Source organism: Heteronotia binoei, unplaced genomic scaffold (assembly GCF_032191835.1).
Source record: "Heteronotia binoei isolate CCM8104 ecotype False Entrance Well unplaced genomic scaffold, APGP_CSIRO_Hbin_v1 ptg000860l, whole genome shotgun sequence".
NCBI lineage: Eukaryota > Metazoa > Chordata > Lepidosauria > Squamata > Gekkonidae > Heteronotia > Heteronotia binoei.
Genome location: NW_026800113.1, coordinates 657464 through 676838, shown reverse-complemented (window position 1 = coordinate 676838; position 19375 = coordinate 657464). Strand labels below are relative to the sequence as shown.

At 49.0% G+C, this 19375-nt stretch overlaps 1 protein-coding gene across 2 annotated transcripts in view; it reads left to right on the top strand.

Moving 5' to 3' along the window:
• XNDC1N (XRCC1 N-terminal domain containing 1, N-terminal like) overlaps window positions 1-19375 on the top strand; it is a 38666-nt gene that overhangs the window by 5681 nt on the left and 13610 nt on the right. For both annotated transcript variants that reach the window (XM_060263775.1, XM_060263776.1), the window contains exons 3-6: window positions 5141-5279; window positions 8745-8900; window positions 14769-14932; window positions 17819-17895. In XM_060263775.1, the coding sequence (XP_060119758.1) occupies window positions 5141-5279; window positions 8745-8900; window positions 14769-14932; window positions 17819-17895 (536 nt within the window). The remainder of the gene's footprint in view (window positions 1-5140; window positions 5280-8744; window positions 8901-14768; window positions 14933-17818; window positions 17896-19375) is intronic.

Below are 19375 nucleotides of genomic sequence, written 5' to 3'. Positions count from 1 at the left end.
AAGGACTTTGCAGTGTACCAAGAGGGAGAAGACCCCTCCATATACCTCTCCAACTTTGAGAGGGCAGCCAAACAGTGGGGGATTGCAGAGGAAGACTATATGTCTTACCTCTGTAGCATCCTGACTGGAGAACTCTCAGCCATCTATCACAGCATGCCTATGGAAGATGGGGGGATAACTTTTGCGGCCTATAAAGCCACTGTATTTAAAAGGTTTAAACTGGGGCCAGACCACTCCCGAAAGCAGTTCAGGGGTTTGGCTCCACAAGAAGGTAAATCCTATTCTGAATGTGGGGTAATGAAGGAACAAACAGTCCCAGTGTTATTGGGCCGGGATTTGTTGGTTGGCCAGTACTCTATAAATGCTGTAACCCACAGCCAAACCCTCAGAGGAAAGTGGGAGGAGGAAGGCAACTTTAAGGAAGCCACCTCACCACCAACCAGGGAGGGGGAAATAGCCCAGGTTACTGAGGACGAAGAGAGGGCAGTCACCCAGGAGGGGGAGGACCAGCCTGTCTCAAGCCCTGGAGTAGGGTGTTCCCAAGGGGAAGAGGGGTATAGCTTTCCCCAAGTGCAGCAAGAGGCTGTGGATGTTCCTAGCGAGGAAGGGAATCTGTCTAGCGTAAAGGATGTGCAAGCTGAAGAGACCAAGGTGGAGAGTGGAGATTTCACAGGAGGTTCTGAGAGCAGCAAGGCTAATGTGGGCTCAGAGGAGCACATAGCTGAAGGCTTGGGGGGACGGGAGTGGTTCCAGAAGGGGGTCCGGAGCGGCCTTAGGTTGGAACCGGTTCACCAAGTAGCTGTGAATCAGGAAGTGGGATCGTCCGAGACGCTCTCAAAACAGGTCGTCTTGAAGCAGGGCAGACAGGAATCCTGGGAACCTGTGGGACCTTCCAGGCAGGAAGGGGGTCAGCTGGGTAGTGCTGAAAAACCAACCGAGGGGACTGAGAACCCAAGCCAAACCCTCAGGGGAAGGTGGGGGGAGGAAGGCAACTTTAGGGAAGCCACCTCACCACCAACCAGGGAGGGGGAGGACCAGCCTGTCTCAAGCCCTGCAGGAGGGTGTGCCCAATGGGAAGAGGGGTGCCAATTTCCACAAGGGCAGCAGGAAGCTGTGGGACCTTCCAGGCAGGAAGGGGGTCAGTTGGGTAGTGCTGAAACACCAACCGAGGGGACTGAGAACCCAAGCCAAACCCTCAGGGGAAGGTGGGGGGAGGAAGGCAACTTTAGGGAAGCCACCTTACCACCAACCAGGGAGGGGGAGGACCAGCCTGTCTCAAGCCCTGCAGGAGGGTGTGCCCAATGGGAAGAGGGGTGCCAATTTCCGCAAGGGCAGCAGGATGCTGTGGAGCCTTCCAGGAAGGAAGGAGCTCAGTTGGCTGACACTGAAAAACCAACTGAGGGGGTGGAGAACCCAGATCAAACTTTGGCTGAGTGTTCTGGAAACAGTGGGACTAGGGGTGGCTTGAAGGAACAGATGATAGGAAGTCTGGGGGAGCCAGAAAGGTTCCTGTCTGAGGTTCAAAGTGACCCTAGGCTGGAACCACTGGGTGAGGTGGCAAGCGACCAGAAAGTGGAGTTCTCAGAAGCTGAGGCAGGGGATAGGGTGATGGTTTTCCTGCCCCTTCATACTGGTGAACGGAAAGTGGAATGGGAGGGACCCCATATGATTGTGGATGACCTGGGCGATGCTACTTATGTGGTGGCTATGGAGAAAATGGGAAAGGCAGCTCAAGTGGTGCAGGTGAATATACCACAGCTATTCTCTGCGAGGTCCATGGTGTTGCCTATAGGTAGGAAGGAAGGAGACACAAAGAAGCTGGGACAGCAATTGTTTGGGGCCCCAGAGGTGGGTTTCTGGGAGGTCAGAGTGGACAGAGGGAACATTCCACCAATGAGGGATAAAGAAGCAACTGTGTGGGAACTGGGCAGTTTCCAACCTCATATGTGGGGCCAGGAATTTCCTCCTTTGATGGACCACTCACCCCAGCAACAGCAGCAACGGAGGGAGAGCACCAAACTCCAGAGGTGATCCTGGGAGATGGAGGAGTACATCTTAAAGACTGGACATTCCTTCTGCATGCAGCAATGCAACATTTTGTCCAGAAAGGACATGGGCACCTAGGGTGCTGGACTTTGTGTATTATTGGAGAAATACCTGAATGTTTGTGTAATATTTTGGGTTAATGGGTTTCTCCTTGTTTGTTTGGATTCTGCTACGGGGTCACCTCTGTAGGAGGCAACCCCTCCGGCTCAGAATTTAAGGAGGGGGACGTGTGGAGAAACGCCATCTGAGAGTGTTGGTGCTTCATCCAAAAAGGCAGGGATCAGTAAATCCATTCAGCAGGCTTTGTAGCCTTCCCCTCACTCCCCCCCTCCCTTCCAGAGCCAAACCAACAACGCTAGGGGGAAAGTCTCCTAGAGAGGCAGGAAGTGCTGTGGTTGCTTGCATGTGTTAGGCAGGAAGAGAGGCAGATTTGAACTGGGGCTCGAGCGAGCATGTGGTGAGCAATGGAGGCTCCTGCCTGTGGGGGAGGCCTGCTCAGGAAAATGAGGCCTCCAGGCAGGCAGACTAAGTAAGTACTTCACAAGACAGGGCAAGTTTAGATCAGGGCCAGCCGGATGCGTTTATAATCAACTTTTCTTTGTTATGCTGTTTGCTGTGCTGTGCTGGGCTGTGCTAATTTTGTAGATGCAACTGTTTTTGTTTTGTTTTTCTTTCCATATCCTTTTCCCTTTTAAATAAATGTTTTTTCTGTTTAAAATGCTGGCAGTCAAACTCTGTACCACATAGATCCCCAGACCGCTTTAGACCACGCTGTGTTAAGAAGGGGGCCCCAGGTGAAGGGGGGACGGCATGCAGTTGGATAAGGTGCCAATCCTCCAGGGGTGCCCCAAAGAAGCGCTGAGGTCTCTGTGAAACCCAAGTGCAGGGTGGCAGAGGACCTTGAGGCCTGGCCTCATAGCAGGAGAGGGGGATTGGGAGTCCTGTTCCTCTCAATCTGAACCCCAAGACTGAGCAGGTGGTGGCAGCGCGCCCAAGGGGCAGGAGGAGAAATAGCTCCCTCCAGGAGTTGGCGACTCGATAGGGAGCTGACGGGACCGGGTCTGAAGGCAGAATCGGGCCGGTTCCGCCACAATCCGTATGCCTGTTAATGTTTTTGTCAGTTGGATCTGGTCACTGACTGTAATAATAAAACTGAAATGGAAGCCGTTGCCAGTTTTTGCAGAAGAAATCTGCTAACTAATAATGCCCAATGTATAAAATGTACTTTTCTGTCTGAGCTATAAGGGAGCTAGTATATTTAAGTGAATTAATCAAAGCTTTAACATCATCATCATCAGCAATTTCTTTTATTGGCATTATAAAAGGTATTAGCACAGACAGGAGTGAGATAAAAAGCCACTGCATCACACTGTTGACTCATGTTCAGTGTATGATCCATTAAGACCCCAAATCCTTTTGGCACAGCCTACTCCTTAGACAAGTCTCTCCCATCCTATAACCATGCATCGGATTTTTCCTACCTAAATGCTGAACTTTACATTTATCCCCGTTAAAATTCATTTTATTGATTTTAGCCCAGTTTTCCAGCCTGTCAAGGTCATCCTGTATCCTGTTTCTGTCTTCTGTGTATGCAGCCCTTTCCAATTTAGTATCATCTGCAAAGTTAATAAGCATTCCCTCTATTCCTTCATCCGAATCCTTGATAAAGATGTTGAACAAAACAGGTCCCAGGACAGTTCCTTGAGGCCCTCCACTTGTCACTCCTCTCTGTTGTGTGTGTGTGTGTGTGGGGGGAAGGTAAAGGAGATTGTCACCACTCTGAGATTCAGAGCATAGGGTGGGATATAAATCCAATATCATAATCTTCTTCTTAAAGTAAAAACTTCAGTTTATGTGTCAGAAAGATGCCCTGGCTGAACTGATTCTTGGGTGTTGCAAAAACTGACCTTCTTTGAGAAAAGAAATCTGGATTCAAAACATCGAACAATGGTAGGCCTCTCAGCCTGATTGACACTGAATCTCTCCGGCTCTGGCAACTTAATTGGGCGCTGCCTCCACATTTTCAAGTTTATCTCTGTGGTCCGAGAGGTAGGAATGTGCCTTTTTCGGCAAGAAGAATGCCATTTTCAGTGCTGAATTTGGGATGTGCCATTGTGTGTCGATACAGCGGGTGCAGGAGATATGCTGAAGGCTGAGAGTAACCCAAGCAGCAACAACTGCCCAGGCACCTGCACAGAAGGCAGAGGGTAAGTGTTAAGCCTTCACTATCAATGGAGGCCCAGATAGCAGCCACTGCCAAGTCAGCATTCTTCCATCTGAAGCGGGCAAGGCAGTTGGCCCCTTTCCTCGAGCGCCGGGACCTCGCAACGGTGATCCACGCAACTGTCACCTCAAGACTAGACTACTGTAATGCCCTCTACTTGGGGCTACCTCTATGCCGGACTCGGAAGCTGCAGCTAGTGCAGAACGCGGCGGCCAGGCTGTTGTTGGGACTTCCAAAACGGGAGCATATACAGCCGGGGCTACGTGAACTGCACTGGCTGCCGATTATATACCGAGTCCAGTACAAAGTGTTGGTCGTTACCTTTAAAGCCTTATATGGCCGAGGACCCACCTACCTGAGGGACCGTCTTTCCCCATACGAACCCCAGAGAGCACTGAGGTCAGTCGGGAAAAATCTGATGACCATCCCCGGGCCGAAGGAGATTAAACATCAGAGCACCAGAGTACGGGCATTCTCGAGTGCGGCTCCTACTCTGTGGAACCGACTCCCCGAGGAGGTGCGGGCCCTGCGGAACCTTGAGCAGTTCCGCAGGGCCTGCAAGACCGTCCTTTTTAAACTGGCACATCCGGACTGTTAGGAAGATCAAGAATTAAGGAGCCGCCAATGCGGTCGGAAGATTCACACCGCAGAATAATTATATCATTGAACTGGTTTTTAATGTTAGTAGTTTCATTGTTGATGTTTTATATTGTTGGATTTAAATGTTTTTATAATATCACTGTATGTTTTGTAATATGCTGTTAGCCGCCCTGAGCCCGCTAAGGTGGGGAGGGCGGGATAGAAATAAAATTTATTATTATTATTATTATTATTGTGCCTCTCTGATCTTCCTTCCTTTCTCTGGGACAGGATCCTAAAGACCCGGTAGATAACTTGCTGCTTGAAGAAAGCCCCCGTCCCTGGCTTAGCTGCCCCCACGACAGGAGCCGGGTGCTGAAAGCGGAGCTGCAGCTGGAACAAGCGAGCCACATCGGCTACGTTGACATAGGTAGGCACCCTGGTAGGGGCAGGAGGGAAATAGGGGCGGGGAAATGGCCTCTCGTCCCAGAAACGTCGCGTCCCAACTCTGGGGGAGGCTTTTCTGCTCCATATTTTTATATAACCCCCTCTTGAAGGTGGACCTCATTGATGGACCTCTGCTCCATATTTTTATCTAACCTCCTCTTGAAGGTGGACCTCATTGATGGACCTCTGCTCCGTATTTTTATCTAACCCCCTCTTGAAGGTGGTTTTTATCTAACCCCCTCTTGAAGGTGGACCTCATTGATGGACCTCTGCTCCATATTTTTATCTAACCCCCTCTTGAAGGTGGTTTTTATCTAACCCCCTCTTGAAGGTGGACCTCATTGATGGACCTCTGCTCCGTATTTTTATCTAACCCCCTCTTGAAGGTGGTTTTTATCTAACCCCCTCTTGAAGGTGGACCTCATTGATGGACCTCTGCTCCATATTTTTATCTAACCCCCTCTTGAAGGTGGTTTTTATCTAACCCCCTCTTGAAGGTGGACCTCATTGATGGACCTCTGCTCCATATTTTTATCTAACCCCCTCTTGAAGGTGGTTTTTATCTAACCCCCTCTTGAAGGTGGACCTCATTGATGGACCTCTGCTCCATATTTTTATCTAACCCCCTCTTGAAGGTGGTTTTTATCTAACCCCCTCTTGAAGGTGGACCTCATTGATGGACCTCTGCTCCGTAATTTTATCTAATCCCCTCTTGAAGGTGGTTTTTATCTAACCCCCTCTTGAAGGTGGACCTCATTGATGGACCTCTGCTCCATATTTTTATCTAACCCCCTCTTGAAGGTGGTTTTTATCTAACTCCCTCTTGAAGGGGGACCTCATTGATGGACCTCTGCTCCATATTTTTATCTAACCCCCTCTTGAAGGTGGTTTTTATCTAACCCCCTCTTGAAGGTGGACCTCATTGATGGACCTCTGCTCCATATTTTTATCTAACCCCCTCTTGAAGGTGGACCTCATTGATGGACCTCTGCTCCATATTTTTATCTAACCCTCTCTTGAAGGTGGTTTTTATCTAACCCCCTCTTGAAGGTGGACCTCATTGATGGACCTCTGCTCCATATTTTTATCTAACCCCCTCTTGAAGGTGGACCTCATTGATGGACCTCTGCTCCATATTTTTATCTAACCCTCTCTTGAAGGTGGTTTTTATCTAACCCCCTCTTGAAGGTGGACCTCATTGATGGACCTCTGCTCCATATTTTTATCTAACCCCCTCTTGAAGGTGGACCTCATTGATGGACCTCTGCTCCATATTTTTATCTAACCCCCTCTTGAAGGTGGTTTTTATCTAACCCCCTCTTGAAGGTGGACCTCATTGATGGACCCTCTGCTCCATATTTTTTCCAATCCCCTCCTAAAGCTGGCTATGCTAGTAGGATATGAACATCCGATGTCTGAGAGTCTCAGGAAGGGAGGGAGGGAGGAAAGCAAATAAATGAGGGAGGTAGAAAAAGCAACTTTTAACTTCAAATGCATGCTCTAAGCTGCCAGTTGGCTTGCTTGGACAAGTGATTTAAAGAGAGAATGCTTTCTCCAAGCCAGTTGACAGGGCGACGGGGGCTTCAAGAGCCACGCAATATGTGTGAAAGAGCAGGGAGTTGGACTAGATGGCCTCCATGGCCCCTTTCAATTCTGGGATTCTGGTCTGTTGATTGCATTGATTTATTCTGTGAGGTCCTCCTTGAGGAGCCCCCGCGAGAAAGGCAGCCTGTAAATACTGCAGGCATGTAGAAAAGAGCAAGAGTCCAGCAGCACCAGAAACACTAACGGATCTCATCAGATCTCAGAAGCTAAGCTGAGCTAACCTTAACAAGTAGTTGGATGAGAAACCTCCAAGGTTTAAGGCTTATTGGATTTCTATCCCGCCCTCCCCGCCGAAGCAGGCTCAGGGCGGCTCACAACCAGCAAAAGAAGAACAATTTAACAGTTAAACAATACAGCAAGTTAAGAACCATTAAAACAGTCTAGTGCTAATTGTATCTGACGTTTTCTCGCTTCAGATGGCGTTCAGTCCCTATTTGATGTATCTCAGTCACCCGTAGCAGTCCTTCAATGTCAGATTAAAGGCCTGCCGGAATAGCGTGGTCTTACAGGCCTTGCAGAACTGGGCGAGGCCCTGCAAGGCCCTAACTTCTTCCGGCAGTTGATTCCACCAAGGGGGCAGCAACTGAGAAAGCCCCGCTCTCCGGTGGACTGTAGTCTAGCCTCGCTCGGCCCGAGATCGCTAATAGATTTTTCGTCCCAGATCTAAGTACCCTCTGGGGAACGTGTGGGGAGAGACGGTCCCTAAGGTAAGCAGGTCCTCGGCCATATAGGACTTTAAAGGTAATAACCAGCACCTTGTAGCGAATCCGATATACTATTGGCAGCCAGTGCAGTTCCCGTAGCCCCGGCTATATGTGCTCCCACCAGGGAAGCCCCAGTAGCAGCCTGGCTGCCGCGTTCTGCACTAGCTGCAGTTTCCGGGTTCAAGCCAAGGGCAGCCCCATGTAGAGGGCATTACAGTAGTCCAATCTCAAGGTGACCATTGCATGGATCACGGTTACCAAGTTACCGCGCTTGAGGATGGGAACCAACTGCTTCACCCGCCTAAGATGGTAGAAGGCGGATTTGGCAGTGGCTGCTATCTGGGCCTCCATTGTCAAGGAATATAAGGCCCAAGGAATACAAGGCCCTGGATGCAGAGGCAGGCAGTACAAGCCACCTCTCTGGAAAAAAAACCGTGGTGGGGGAGCAGTGTTCCCTCTAAGCCGCAGAGTCTGGTGAGCAAAAATTCTACTTTGTGAGCGGCTGGCGTTAAAGTTGTTCACTCCTGCATCAATTATGACGCTCTGGGGTCATTTTTCCTGAGCTGAGGCCAAAATGGGTGAGCTGGAGGCTAAAAAAATCTGTGAGCTAGCTCACGCTGACTCAGCTTAGAGGGAACACAGGTGTGTGTGGGGGAGGGGGGAGCTTTTGTGAGATACCTGAAGAAGTGAGCAGTGACTTAACAAAAGCCCCTCCCGTGCCACAAATTTTGTCAGCGTTTAAGGTGCTATGGCGGGGTGGCCAACGGTAGCTCTCCAGGTGTTTTTTTTTTGCCTACAACTCCCATCAGCCCCAGCCATTGGCCATGCTGGCTGGGACTGATGGGAGTTGTAAGCAAAAAAAAAACATCTGGAGAGCTACCGTTGGCCACCCCTGTGCTCTTTTCTCTGCTCTTTTCTACTGCTAAAGACAAACTAGCCCAGCGACCCATCTTGATCTGTCTCCATGCAAAGATTCCATGATCTCCATCCAAAGATTCCACGACCACTGCTTAGCCCAACAGAGAGGGGAAGGTGGGCAGAGCAAATGGCAGATACCTTTGAGCCAGTCCTAGAAGTTTTTGTGAGCCAGCTCAGAGATTCTTTGTTGCATCGTTTTGATTTCTGTTGATGGGACCCAGGGAACTGCGGCTCTGCCTTCCTCCAGATCGACGTGGGCCGCTCCTCGTGGACTGCAGGCCAGAAGTACCTCACCTTGCTGCCCAGTGTCACCTTGATGAACCCAGCAGATGCCAAGCTGGACAAGAACCGTTCCGGGGTCCGGATGTTTAAAGAAGGTAGGGCAACCGAAAACCAAAGAAGAATTGGAAAATGTGGATATTAAAACGAATTGGTGGTTGAGAATGCAAATTGAATCCAGATATGCCAAAGACAGGGTGACAGGTTTTAATACAGAGCAATACGTATTTGACACAATTTTGTTGGGCCCACAAGAAAAGTTAATCTCCAAAATGTATGCATCTCTGCTTCAAATGAAGACACAAGATGAAGTTGCAAAGGACTGTATGGTTCAATGGGCAAAAAACTTTGCCTACAATATTGCTTTAGAAGACTGGGAGAGACTGTGGAAACTTAACGTTAAATTAACTAGGTCAGTAACTTTCAAAGAAAATCTATATAAGATTGTGACGGAACCGGCCCGATTCTGCCTTCCGACCCGGTCCCGTCAGCTCCCTATTGAGTCGCCAACTCCTGGAGGGAGCTATTTCTCCTCCTGCCCCTTGGGCTCGCTGCCACCACCTGCTCAGTCTAGGGGTTCAGATTGAGAGGAACAGGACTCCCAATCCCCCTCTCCAGCTATGAGGCCAGGCCTCAAGGTCCTCTGCCACCCTGTACTTGGGTTTCACAGAGACCTCAGCACTTCTTTGGGGAACCCCTGGAGGATTGGCACCTTATCCAACTGCATGCCTTCCCCCTTCCCCGGGGCCCCCTTCTCAACACAGCGTGGTCTAAGCGGTTTGGGGATCTCTGTGGTACAGAGATGAACTGCCAGCATTTAAAACAGCAAAGAAAAAAATATTTATTTAAAAGAGAAAAAGAAAGGGAAAGAAAAACAAAACAAAAACAGTTGCCTTTAAAAAGTTAGTACAGCACAGCACCCGTACAGCAAACAGCATGATAAACAAAATGTGGTTTTAAACGCGTCCGGCTGTCCCTGATCTAAACATGCCCTGCCCTTTTGGATGACTTACTTTGTCTGGCTGCCTGGGGCCTTTTCTCTTGAATAGGCCACATGCACAGGCAGGAGCTCCCACACTGGCAACCTCTTCCTTCGAGCTGCAGCTGAGAACTGAAAAACTCTTCCTCCTAACTCACATGCAGAGAACAAAAGAACTTCCTGCCTCTCTAGGAGACTTTCCCCCTAGAGTTGTTGGTTTGGCTCTGGAAGGGAGGGGGGGGAAGGAGGGGAAGGCTAGGCCCAAGCCTGCTTGGCAGTTTAGCAATCCCTCCCAATGAAGCACCAACATGGATTAAAATGGCGTTTCTCCACACTTCCCCCTCCTTAAATTCTGAGCCGGAGGGGTTGCCTCCTACAGAGGTGACCCCGTAGCAGAATCCAACCAAACAAGGAGAAACCCATTAACCAAAATATTACACAAACATTCAGGTATTTCTCCAATACATGGAGGCTGACATCTTAAGCATCACCATCCTTTCTGGACAGAAAGTCTGCGATCACATTGTGGCGTCCAGCAATGGGCTCGATCTTCATATTGTACTCCTCCATCTCCCAGGACCACCTCTGGAGTTTGGTGCTCTCCCTCCGTTGCTGCTGTTGCTGGGGTGAGTGGCCCATCAAAGGAGGAAATCCCTGGCCCCACATATGGGGTTGGAAACTGCCCAGTTCCCACACAGTTGCTTCTTTATCCCTCATTGGTGGAATGTTCCCTCTGTCCACTCTGACCTCCCAGAAAACCACCTCTGGGGCTCCAAACAATTGCTGTCCCAGCTTCTTTTTGTCTCCTTCCTTCCTACCTATATGCAACACCATGGACCTCACAGAGAATGGCTGTGGCATATTCACCTGCACCACTTTAACTGCCTTTCCCATCTTCTCCATAGCCACCACATAAGTAGTATCGTCCAGGCCATCCACAATCATATGGGGTCCCTCCCATTCCACTTTCCGTTCACCAGTATGAAGTGGCAGGAAATCCATCACCCTATCCCCTGTCTCAGCTTCTGAGAACTCCACCTTCTGGTCCCTTGCCACCTCACACAGTGGTTCCAGCTTAGGGTCACTTTGAACCTCAGACAGGAACATTTCTGGCTCCCCCAGACTTCCTATCATCTGTTCCTTCAAGCCACCCCTAGTCCCACTGTTTCCAGAACACTCAGCCAAAGTTTGATCTGGGTTCTCCGCCCCCTCAGTTGGTTTTTCAGTGTCAGCCAACTGAGCTCCTTCCTGCCTGGAAGGCTCCACAGCATCCTGCTGTCCTTGTGGAAATTGGCACCCCTCTTCCCATTGGGCACACCCTCCTGCAGGGCTTGAGACAGGCTGGTCCTCCCCCTCCCTGGTTGGTGGTGAGGTGGCTTCCCTAACATTGCCTTCCTCCCCCCACCTTCCCCTGAGGGTTTGGCTTGGGTTCTCAGTCCCCTCGGTTGGTTTTTCGGCACTACCCAACTGACCCCCTTCCTGCCTGGAAGGTCCCACAGCTTCCCAGGATTCCTGTCTGCCCTGCTTCAAGACGACCTGTTTTGAGAGCGTCTCGGACGATCCCACTTCCTGATCCACAGCTACTTGGTGAACCGGTTCCAACCTAAGGCCGCTCAGGACCCCCTTCTGGAACCGCTCCCGTTCCCCCAAGCCTTCAGCTATGTGTGAGCCCACATTAGCCTTGCTGCTCTCAGAACCTCCTGTGAAATCTCCACCCTCCACCTCGGTCTCTTCAGCATGCACATCCTTTACGCTAGACAGGTTCCCTTCCTCGCTAGGAACATCGACAGCCTCTTGCTGCATTTGGGGAAAGCTACACCCCTCTTCCCCTACTCCAGGGCTTGAGACAGGCTGGTCCTCCCCCTCCTGGGTGACTGCCCTCTCTTCGTCCTCAGTAACCTGGGCTATTTCCCCCTCCCTGGTTGGTGGTGAGGTGGCTTCCCTAAAGTTGCCTTCCTCCTCCCACTTTCCTCTGAGGGTTTGGTTGCGGGTTACAGCATTGATAGAGTACTGGCCAACCAACAAATCCCGGCCCAATAACACTGGAACTGTCTGTTCCTTCATTACTCCAAATTCAGAATAGGACTTACATTCTTGTGGAGCTAAACCCCTGAACTGCTTTCGGGAGTGGTCTGGCCCCAGTTTAAACCTTTTAAATACTGTGGCTTTATAGGCTGCAAAAGTTATCCCCCCATCTTCCATAGGCATGCTGTAATAGATGGCTGAAAGCTCTCCAGTCAGGTTGCTACAGAGGTAAGACATATAGTCTTCCTCTGCAATCCCCCACTGTTTGGCTGCCTTCTCAAAGTTGGAGAGGTATATGGAGGGGTCTTCTCCCTCTTTGTACACTGCAAAGTCTTTGGGGGGTGACTTTGATCTTTTTGCTTAGTTCAGCTTCCAGACGTAGCACCTCAAGCTCATGGCGATGTTGCTCTTCCTGCTCCCGTCTGTGGATCTCAGCTCTCTCTCTTTCCTCCCGTCTGCGGATCTCAGCTTGTCTTTTTTCCCTCTGTCTGCGGATCTCATCCCTCTCTCTTTCCTCCCGTCTGCGGATCTCAGCTTGTCTCAGCTCCCTCTGTCTGCGGATCTCATCCCTCTCTCTTTCCTCCCGTCTGCGCTCTTGGTCCGCCTCGATACGCATTCTTTCCAGTTCCAACTGTAGCCGCAAGATTACTTCTGACTGGGTAGGGGGCACTTTTGCAGGTGCCCCTGCATGCTGATGATACTCCAACAGGAGGTCTTTCATATCTACTACAGTCATGTTGTCACACTCCAGCTTGTGCTTTGCACACTCTTCCTGGAGCTGTGGCTTTGTCATCTTCAGGATTTCCCGCCTCTTAGCACGCTCCATCCTAACTAGCTAAACTTTCCCTACTCCAGTTGACCCGAAAATAAAACAAAACCTCTGTTGCTTCCTCTGGGTGCTTGCACGTATCAAAAAACAAAAATGCCTGGCCAATCAGGTTCTCTGTTTGTTCTCATCCCACCGCTGCCGCCAAGTGTGACGGAACCGGCCCGATTCTGCCTTCAGACCCGGTCCCGTCAGCTCCCTATTGAGTCGCCAACTCCTGGAGGGAGCTATTTCTCCTCCTGCCCCTTGGGCTCGCTGCCACCACCTGCTCAGTCTAGGGGTTCAGATTGAGAGGAACAGGACTCCCAATCCCCCTCTCCAGCTATGAGGCCCGGCCTCAGGGTCCTCTGCCACCCTGTACTTGGGTATCACAGAGACCTCAGCACTTCTTTGGGGAACCCCTGGAGGATTGGCACCCTATCCAACTGCATGCCTTCCCCCTTCCCTGGGGCCCCCTTCTCAACACAGCGTGGTCTAAGCGGTTTGGGGATCTATGTAGTACAGAGATTAACTGCCAGCATTTAAAACAGCAAAGAAAAAAATATTTATTTAAAAGAGAAAAAGAAAGGGAAAGAAAAACAAAACAAAAACAGTTGCCTTTAAAAAGTTAGTACAGCACAGCACCCGTACAGCAAACAGCATGATAAACAAAATGTGGTTTTAAACGCGTCCGGCTGTCCCTGATCTAAACATGCCCTGCCCTTTTGGATGACTTACTTTGTCTGGCTGCCTGGGGCCTTTTCTCTTGAATAGGCCACATGCACAGGCAGGAGCTCCCACACTGGCAACCTCTTCCTTCGAGCTGCAGCTGAGAACTGAAAAACTCTTTCTCCTAACTCACATGCAGAGAACAAAAGAACTTCCTGCCTCTCTAGGAGACTTTCCCCCTAGAGTTGTTGGTTTGGCTCTGGAAGGGAGGGGGGGGGAAGGAGGGGAAGGCTAGGCCCAAGCCTGCTTGGCAGTTTAGCAATCCCTCCCAATGAAGCACCAACATGGATTAAAATGGCGTTTCTCCACAAAGATGTTTTATAGATGATACCTGACGCCACAGAAACTGTGTAAGATTTATACTAATATGTCCAACAAGTGTTGGAAATGTACTAAACAGATTGGTTCCTTTTACCATATGTGGTGGACATGTGAGATTGTGAAAGACTATTGGAAAATGGTGCATGAAATGTTACAGAAGATCATGAAGACACAGATTCATTTCAAACCAGAACTATTTTTATTGAATATATTCCCTGAGGACTATTCCAAAGAGATGAGACACTTGGCGCACTTTAATACCGCAGCTAGGATCCTTTTGGCGCAGAAATCTCAGGAAATCCCCACGAAAATGGATCTGGTGGGAAAAGTTCTGGAAACAGCAGAGTTGGACTTGTTATCCCAGCTGTTAGCTGGGAAATCTAAAGACGAAGCAAGAAAATATTGGATGAAATTCTATGCCTGGTTAGATAACCAAGACTCTTAAGATTCTCTGATGTGAACTTATTTTTTCTTCTCTTTTTCGCCCCCTTGTATTTTATATTATAAAATTTATCTTTACTGGAATTGTCAAAATTACTACATAATTTTAACAAAAGGTGTATACTATAAAATTTGAAAATGGATTTTGTGCAGTTGAGACAAAATAATAGGGGACAATTCATGTCAAGAATTTACTGTAGAATTAAGCTTTTTGAAAGTATTCCTATGCAAAATAATACTGGAATGTATTCTGGGGTTTTTTTTAAATTTTCTCCCACTCCCCATCCCCCGGGTTTGATTCCCCACTCCTCCACTTGCAGCTGCTAGAATGGCCTTGGGTCAGCCATAGCTCTGGCAGAGGTTGTCCTTGAAAGGGCAGCTGCTGGGAGAGCCCTCTCAGCCCCATCCACCTCACAGGGTGTCTGTTGTGGGGGAGGAAGGGAAAGGAGATTGTGAGCCGCTCTGAGACTCTTCAGAGTGGAGGGCGGGATATAAATCCAGTATCTTCATCCCTATCCTTTTCTGAAACTAATAAAACTTTTTGAAAATTTAAAGAAGGTAGGAAATGAGGAGGGCCCTGCATACCTTGAGCACCCTTCCAACTCTGGGATTCTCACCGTCCAGGCCTAGTGACGCTTTCTTGGTGTTTCCTTGCCTGCCCCACAGGGGATTTCTTGGCTGCAGCGCTGGGGGAGAAATGGGATCGCGTCAGGCTAACTTGCAGCCAGCCCTTCAACAAGCACACCCAGTTCGGCCTCTCGTTTATCCGGATCTGCACTCCACCAGACGACAGTAGCAGCAAGGCAGACCTTCCCTCCTCACCTGCTCAGGTAAGGCTTCCGGGAGATCTGTCTGGCAAGGTTCTCTGTGCACAGATTCATGCAAGGAATGGCAGCGAAAGAAGAGCCCTGTTGAATCAGACCAGGGAGAAGAAGAGCCCTGTTGGATCAGACCAGGGGGGGTCCATCTAGTCCAGCCTTCTGTCTCACACAGTGGCCAACCAGTTCCTCTCGAGGGCAAACAACAGGGCAGAAAGGCCGAGGCCTTCCACTGAGAAGAACCTCAGAAGAGCCTTGCTGGATCAGACCAGGGAGGGTCCATCTAGTCCAGCCTCCTGTCTCACACAGTGGCCAACCAGTTCCTCAGGAGGGCCAACAACAGGGCAGAGAGGCCAAGGCCTTCCCCTGAGAAGAACATCAGAAGAGCCCTGCTGGGTCAGATCGGGGAGGGTCCATCTAGTACAGCTTCCTGTCCCACACAGGGGCCAGCCAGTTCCTCTGGAGGGCCAACAATAGGGCAGAGAGGCTGAGGTCTTCCCCTGAGAAGAGCATCAGAAGAGCCCTGCTGGGTCAGATCGGGGAGGCTCCATCTAGTCCAGCCTCCTGTCCCAAACAGGGGCCAGCCAGTTCCTCTGGAGGGCCAACAACAGGGCAGAGAGGCTGAGGTCTTCCCCTGAGAAGAACATCAGAAGAGCCCTGCTGGGTCAGATCGGGGAGGGTCCATCTAGTCCAGCCTCCTGTCCCAAACAGGGGCCAGCCAGTTCCTCTGGAGGGCCAACAACAGGGCAGAGAGGCTGAGGTCTTCCCCTGAGAAGAACATCAGAAGAGCCCTGCTGGATCAGACCAGGGAGGGTCCATCTAGTCCAGCCTCCTGTCTTAGACAGGGGCCAGCCAGTTCCTCTGGAGGGCCAACAACAGGGCAGAGAGGCCGAGGCCTTCCCCTGAGAAGAACCTCAGAAGAGCCTTGCTGGGTCAGACCAGTGAGGGTGCATCTAGTCCAGCATCTTGTCTCACACAGTGACCACCAGCTCTCACTATTAAGAGAATAAGGTAAAGATATATGGGGGAAAGTTGGGGGTGCTTGCAGCTGCCACAGTCAGAAAGAAGCAGCTGCAAACAGGTGCTGGATGTTGGTAGGAACAATTGTTCCCATTGTGCCCTAATGGAGGGCATTCTTGATACCTAGCATGGTTTTCTCAAGAACAAGTCATGTCAGACTAACCTAATCTCTTTTTTTGAGAAAGTGACTACCTTGCTAGATCAGGGGAATGCTATAGATATTGTTTATCTTGATTTCAGTAAGGCTTTTGATAAGGTTCCAAATACTGTCCTTGTTGTCAAGTTGGTAAAATGTGGTTTGGATCCTGTTACCGTTAGGTGGATCTGTAACTGGTTGACAGATTGCACCCAAAGAGTGCTTGTAAATGGTTCCTCATCCCCTTGGAGAGGAGGGACAAGTGGAGTGCCTCAAGGATCTGTCATAAGAACATAAGAGAAGCCATGTTAGATCAGGCCAATGGCCCATCCAGTCCAACATTCTGTGTCACACAGCGGCCAAATATATATATATATATATATATATATATACACACACACACACACACACACACACACTGTGGCTAATAGCCACTGATGGACCTCTGCTCCATATTTTTATCTAACCCCCTCTTGAAGGTGGCCATGCTTGTGGACGCCACCACCTCCTGTGGCAGTGAATTCCACATGTTAATCACCCTTTGGGTGAAGAAGTGCTTCCTTTTATCCGTTTTAACCTGTCTGTCTGTCCTGAGACCTGTTTTGTTCAACATCTTTATCAATGATTTGGATGAAGGAATAGAGGGAATGCTTATTAAATTTGCAGATGATACTAAATTGGGAGGGGTTTCAAACACAGAAGAAGACAGAAACAGGATACAGGCTGGAAAACTGGGCTAAAACCAATAAAATGGTTTTTAACAGGGATAAAATCTATTTCTACTTCTTCAATCAATTCTTCCTTGGTGAGAATCAAATCCATGATAGCAGATCCCCTTGTTTCCTTCTTCACTTTCTGGAAAAGGAAATTGTCAGCAGGACAAGTCAGGAATCTATTTGACTTTTTCTCATTTTTAGCAGAGTTGGACTTCCAACAGATGTCCGGGTAAATGAAATCTCCCATGATCACTGTTTCCCTTCTCTTGGAAAACTTTGCAATCTGTTGTAGGAGCATCTCATCCAAGTCCTCCGCCTGCATTGGTGGTCTATAGCAGACCCCCACCATAGTATCACTGTTATTTCTTATTCCTTTTGTTTTTACCCAGAGACTCTCAACTAAGCTTCCATGCTCAGATTCACATATTCCTCACAAGTATATACCTCCTTCGCATATACTGCTATGCCTCCGCCCTTTCTCATTTGCCTGTCCCTTTTAAATGTTGTACCCCTGAATCCTAATATTCCACTTGTGAGTGTCATCCCACCAAGTTTCAGTAAGGCCTATTATGTCATAGTCTCCTTCCTTTATTAGGACTTCCAGTTCCTCCTGTTTGTTTCTCATACTCTGTGCATTAGTGGCTATTAGCCACAGTGTGTATATATGTGTGTGTGTATATATATATATATATATATAAAATTCTTTTGGCCACTGTGTGACACAGTGTTGGACTGGATGGGCCATTGGCCTGATCCAACATGGCTTCTCTTATGTTCTTATGTAGTGTAGAGACATCGGAATCCACGTATTATGCATCCTGAGGGTTTGGTTTCCGTACAAACCTTCAAGTTCACATTACCTAGCGTATGCACCACTCTTTGCAAATCTTTAATGTTCTTATCCCTAGTTTCTGGCATCATACAAGGCTTTGAATTATTGTCTCGCTCCCCCATACTATTTAGTTAAGAAGCCTTCTCTTTCCAAGACCGTGCCTCCCACTCTTTCTCTGTTGCCCCCTCTCACAGGCTTCTCCCGAGCCCACAGACAGCCCGTGGCTCTCCAGTGCAGCCATCTGCAGAACCTTCTTCCCAGAGGCGCCAACGTGAGTACAGCTGTGTGCATGAGAGACATATAACAGGGATAGCTGTACTCGGGTCGCTTGTAGAAAAAAAGGTGGTGGAACTCATCCAGGGATTGTTCTGCAGCTGCATCTACTAGTCAGTGGACAAGGGGGGAAGGAGGAGGGGGGAAGCCATCAGAAAGGTTCAGGAGCTGTGCTCCTGTGAGCTCCTGCTGAATTCAAGGCCTGGCTGTACTGGTTAAAACTGGTATTTTTCACCAATGGGGCCGACAATGTTAAGATCCTTAGATTCTTTTGTTGTGCCATAGATAAAGGCCTTTTTATGGCTTCTCAATGCAATTCCTGTGTTCTTTGGGTTCTGAGAAAGCCAAGGCTATGGTCAAACAGAGGGTGTTGGATATTGCAGGGCAACACAATTTGAGCAAAATAGGGAAGACGGGATTCCTTTAAATCCCACCACAGCCTTCTTCCCCGAAGCGCCAATGTGAGTACAGCTCTGTGTGTGTGTGAAACATGTAACAGGGATAGAAAATTTCAGAGATGATAGGGACAGGTTTGGGAGAAGTTGTCCTTTCCTGTGGTCACTGTCATTGTCGTTAACACCACATATCTCTCCTGCATAACTTCCCCCAGAAGCAGCATTCCCTCTAAGCTGGGTTAGTGTGAGCTCGCTCATAGTTTTCTGGCCTCTGGGTCACACATTTCTCTCTTAGCTCAGGAAAAATGACCGCAGGGCAAACTAATTTATGCAGTAGCTCACAACTGGCCCAAATTTTAGAGACTTCTGATGATTTTAAGGTCCTTTTTTTGCTTGATAATTCTGATTTGGAAATAACTGAATTAGTAGCAAAGTTTCTTTGTAGAGCTATGGTTTACTCATCCTGATAAGTAGTCGCATGTATCAGGTTTTACTGTGTTGCTACTTAGTTTTTATCTTGCAATCCTAATTTTATTCTGTATGGATCTTCTGCTCTCCTAACCTGTAACCTGGCTGACCCTCTGTTTTATATTTTTATATATGCCAATAAAGGCTTGTCTTGTGTGTCTGTAGTAGCTCACAACTTTAATGCCATCATAAGAGGGAGCATGGCCCAGAAGCTGGTTTCCGAGGGGAGCTGGGTTGGTCTCCAGCAGAAAGAAGTAGAAGAAGACTGCAGATTTATACCCCGCCCTTCTCTCTGTATCAGAGACTCAGAGCGGCTCACAATCTCCTTTATCTTCCTCCCCCACAACAGACACCCTGTGAGGTAGATGAAGATACTGGATTTATACTGGATGAAGATACTGGATTTATAACCCGCCCTCCACTCCGAAGACTCTCAGAGCAGCTCACAATCTCCTTTCCCTTCCTCCCCCACAACAGACCCCCTGTGAGGTAGATGAAGATATTGGATTTATATCCCGCCCTCCACTCCGAAGTGTCTCAGAGTGGCTCACAATCTCCTTTTCCTTCCTCCCCCACAACAGACACCCTGTGAGGTAGATGAAGATATTTGATTTA